This window comes from Abrus precatorius, unplaced genomic scaffold (assembly GCF_003935025.1).
Source record: "Abrus precatorius isolate BTA unplaced genomic scaffold, Abrus_2018 Scaffold9, whole genome shotgun sequence".
In the NCBI taxonomy this organism is placed as follows: Eukaryota; Viridiplantae; Streptophyta; class Magnoliopsida; order Fabales; family Fabaceae; genus Abrus; species Abrus precatorius.
This window is the reverse complement of record NW_020874439.1, coordinates 32,140,167-32,144,680: the sequence shown is the minus strand read 5'-3', so window position 1 is coordinate 32,144,680 and position 4,514 is coordinate 32,140,167. Positions and strand designations below refer to the sequence as shown.

The window sequence follows — 4,514 nt, the reverse complement described above, 5'->3', positions numbered from 1 at the left end:
ACAATGAACTTTATTTAAATGTTATTTCAAAAAGATACAATAAAAAAATATTATTTATCGAATATTTTGTTATAATATTTTTTAATTACAATATTTATTTTATCATTTTTTAATTTTCTTTTTTCTTAATATACATATATACTTACCTTTTGCAGTCAATTTTTTTTATCTAAAAAATTAATATTTAAAAACTTAAATAAAACAATTATTGTACAAAAATAAATGTTACTATTCTACGTAAACAGATATGTATTTCTAAAGGATTGAAAAAATATATTATATACATGGTATTGAGAAGCCAGCTGCATTGTAGGACCATCGAAAACCTCACTTAAATTTGGGGATAGGATATCAATTCTTTGAAGGTGATTGGAGGAGACGATGCGAGAAGGAACGTGTCAAGGTATGATTGGGTGATTGAGGATCTTGATCCTGTACGGTGGGGTGGAACCCAGTATCTGAGAATGTCAGTACGACGTGGCGGATCATCGACCATGTTCTTGTGAGGTTTACGATCACCAAACTCGCTGTCTGACGCTGTCTTAGCCAATCACTCTCGCCCACCCCCCCACACCATACCCTTCCCGTCCGGTCTCCTACTCAACCATGTCCTTGTTCCCCTCACTCATTAGCAGTTACACGTTCCCAAGAGATACATTTTAGTCTATATATAATTCTCTCTATTCTTTTACAAATATATTTTCTTGATCTTAATCATAATTATATATAACCCACTACGGTCATTTGATATAGATATTTTTTAACATAAAATCTAATTTTGTATTATATAATTAATTTTCTAGTCTTATGTCAATTGGTCATTTATTTGAATCAAAATTATGTATTTTATAAAGTTTTTAACTCTTAAACACTTTGGTTGAGATAATTCTATCCATTTCTTTTTCATAGTCATGCTCTGTTAATTCTGCCACTTGATTAACACATATATGGAAGGTGTTTTTGGTGCTAACAAAGCCTTGTTACAAGTCTATAAGTGTCAGGGCCACCAAAACAATAAATAGTTTGAAATAGTTGAAAATGACAACATGTCTTCAAATAATGAATACGTATGTCACCGATAATAACTAAAAAACATACCTCCCCAAAGCATGCATATGTATAGAGTTGTATATTCAGAAAATCATGTGGGCGAAAAGATAAGACGCAAAATAGGATTATGGTAACTTTTCCTTTCTAATGTCTCTCTCAATAGGAAAAGGTTGAGCTCGTGTACAAGCATGTAAATTAAGCCCACATAATTCTGCTGGGTGAAATTGAGCCAATGGGAACTTCTTGTCTGCAATACTGCAAGCAGATTAAAAGGGACAGCACCAGGGGGAAAATGACTTGGGAAAAGGAACCGCGCAACGAAGTAAGTTATATGACACCCCCAATCAACATCATAAACTTGGTCCACAATAACAGACTCACAAGTTGTAGTTCATCCCATGAAGATTAAATCACAATAACAAAGTCATGCTAGCTAGCTACAGTGTTCAAAAGCTCTTTATAATATCCCCCACCACAGAACCCATTGATATCCCAATCTCATCCATTTCATTCTCTTTGCCTAGTTTCTGTCCATTCCCCCAACCAAACCCACCCACAGAAGCACATGGCGTCTCCCAATAGACTCTCTCTTGCCATGGAGAGAACCGGGCAATGGTACACAACACACTCAACCCCACTTTCTTCCATTTTCAAACCCATGCATCATCATGCATGCGCATGCTTAATTACTCTCTAAACTCTATCTTGCATGTGATTTTCTTGCAGGGTTTTCTCTCAAGAAATCCCAACTGATGTTATAGTTGACGTTGGAGAAGCTACTTTCTCTCTCCACAAGGTGAGTATTGTGAATGATCGTTAACTATCATAATATGTGATTACTTACTTGTTCATGCATGTGACAGAAAAAAATTAACTATGGTGCTTGCAGTTCATGCTAGTGGCAAAGAGCAACTTCATAAGAAAACTGGTAATGGAATCAAAAGAGAGTGAAATAACAAGAATCGACCTCTCTGATATACCAGGAGGCCCTGGGATCTTCGAGAAAGCAGCCAAATTCTGTTACGGCGTCAACTTCGAGATAACGGTCCATAACGTCGCGGTTTTGCGCTGCGCTGCGGAGTTTCTCCAGATGACCGATCAGTTCTGCGAAAACAACCTCGCCGGCCGGACGGAGGACTTCCTCTCACAGGTCGCTTTCTTCACCCTCACCGGTGCCGTCACCGTCCTCAAGTCCTGCCGTCACCTTCTTCCCTATGCTGAGGAACTCGGCATCGTTAAACGCTGTGTCGAAGCCGTCTGCGCCAAGGCATGCAGCGAGGCCAATTTCCCCAGTCGCTCGCCGCCGAACTGGTGGACGGAGGAACTCGCGGTTCTCGACATCGATTTCTTCGGGAGAGTCATCGCCGCCATGAAACAGCGCGGTGCTAAGTCTCTCACCTTAGCCAGTGCACTGATTACCTACACGGAGCGAGCGCTCCAGGATCTAGTCCGCGACCACACCGGCAATGGAATCCGGTCGTCAGATCCCGGCGATTCGGATTCCAGATCCAAGCAACGGAAGCTTCTCGAGTCCATCGTGGATCTCTTCCCCTCCGAGAAAGCCGCGTTTCCCATCCACTTCCTCTGCTGCCTCCTCCGCTGCGCTATCTACCTCCGCGCCTCCACCGCCTGCAAGACCGAGCTCGAGAAGCGAATCTCGGCGATCCTCGAGCACGTAACCGTCGACGACCTCCTCGTCCTGTCGTTCACCTACGACGGCGAGAGACTTTTCGATCTGGAAAGTGTGCGCAGGATAGTTTCAGGATTCGTGGAGAAAGAAAAAAGCAGCGCTGTCTTCGCCGCCGGAGAATTCAGAGAGCCTTGCTCAGGCCCGATGCTGCGCGTGGCCAAAATCGTCGATGCATATCTCGCCGAGATCGCCGGGTACGGTGAACTCAGCATCTCGAAGTTCAACGGCATCGCCATCCTAATTCCTAAAAACGCGCGTAAGGTCGACGACGATCTATACCGTGCCGTGGATGTCTATCTGAAGGTGCGTAGTACTGAAACATCTTATTCCGGTTCACAAACAAAGAATCGGAGAAAACGACACCGTTTAACGTGTTTGTTTTTTGCAGTCGCACCCGAAGCTTGACGAAATAGAGAGAGAGAAGGTGTGCAGCGTGATGGATCCGTTGAAACTGTCGTACGAAGCGCGTCTGCACGCGTCGCAGAACAAGCGTTTGCCAGTGCAGATCGTGCTTCACGCGCTTTACTACGACCAGTTGCGGCTGAGGAGTGGGGTGGAGGAGAGGGACTCGGGGGCGGAGAGGAACCACCTTCAGGTGGATGTGTCGTTGGTGAGGGAGAACGAGGAGTTGAGGACAGAATTGATGAAGATGAAGATGTTCATTTCGGACATGCAGAAGAGCGTTCCGAATTCTCAGGGACATGGAACGACGTCGTCTGTGTCCTCTAAGAAGACCACGTTCTTCTCTTCCATGTCCAGAACGCTTGGAAAGTTGAACCCCTTCAGAAATGGGTCTAAGGATACCACTCATTTAGAAGATGGGAACGTGGATTTCACTAAGCCCAGGAAGAGAAGGTTCTCTGTATCTTAAATTATAATGCAACCCTCTTCCTTCTTAGCTTTCTGTGTCTTTCTTGGTGTTTGTAATTTCTGTTGCCTATGCGCAGAATTCATATATAGCTCGGGTTAAGTTTGTTGAGGGATCATGGATCATGCCAATATTCATGAAAAAAATATAAAAGTGATGCCATGTTATTCTGAATCTTGCAAACTTCTCATCGTATTGTGTAGATTATTTGTTTAATATAATGTGTATATGTTCTTTAGGAAACTAGTTTTGCCATCATTTTTATGCCCTTTTTATTCTTCTTCTATAAACAAATTTGCATTTTGTGCGTGTGAACTGTGAAACTCACGTTCAGAGTATGTAAAACAGACTTAAAATTATGATGTTTGGCAAAACTTTCTTTGCTCAATATCACTCTGGCTAAGTTGACGCAGTTGCCAGTACATGAAATTATATTTTTAAAATAAATTATAAACTTATATTATCAAATATATTCTCTTTTATCTAACTATCAACGAATTTTTTTCACATGTATCCAATTTCTTATGCTATGTATTTATTTCTTTTTATTCGATGTTTCAGCAATTATTTTTTATTTCATCTTGATTGACATTTTACAATATCCATAAATAACTAAATATGTTTTTTATTTTAATATAAACTTTAATTAACATGAAATTAAACATATAATAAAACATTAATAATTGATTTATGTAAAAATACAATATTAATTATATTTCTTAATTCCCGTCCCTCGACCTTAAATGAAGGAGAAAAACATAAATGAAGTATTATCAAACTATTCGATTAAGCACACTAGATAGACGATGTTTTAAATGTTAGTCATATTGTGTATTAAACAAAATAAATATATTGATAGACACATTGAAATATTATTCCTCTCAGAGTACTCAATGGGTCTCACAA

General features: G+C 40.3%; 1 protein-coding gene across 2 annotated transcripts; it reads left to right on the top strand.

Annotated features, from left to right (window-relative positions):
- Window positions 1–1,448: 1,448 nt before the first annotated feature.
- Window positions 1,449–4,112, top strand: LOC113849858 (root phototropism protein 2). Of its 2 annotated transcripts, none has more exons than XM_027480065.1 (4): window positions 1,449–1,665; window positions 1,777–1,846; window positions 1,940–3,043; window positions 3,129–4,112. In XM_027480065.1, the coding sequence occupies exons 1-4, from the start codon at window positions 1,616–1,618 to the stop codon at window positions 3,609–3,611; spliced, it is 1,707 nt and encodes a 568-aa protein (XP_027335866.1). In that variant the 5' UTR covers window positions 1,449–1,615; the 3' UTR covers window positions 3,612–4,112. The 2 variants fall into 2 exon arrangements, with proteins under 2 accessions (XP_027335866.1, XP_027335867.1); XM_027480066.1 differs by having other exon boundaries at window positions 1,540–1,665; window positions 1,914–3,043.
- The last annotated feature ends 402 nt before the right edge of the window (window positions 4,113–4,514 follow it).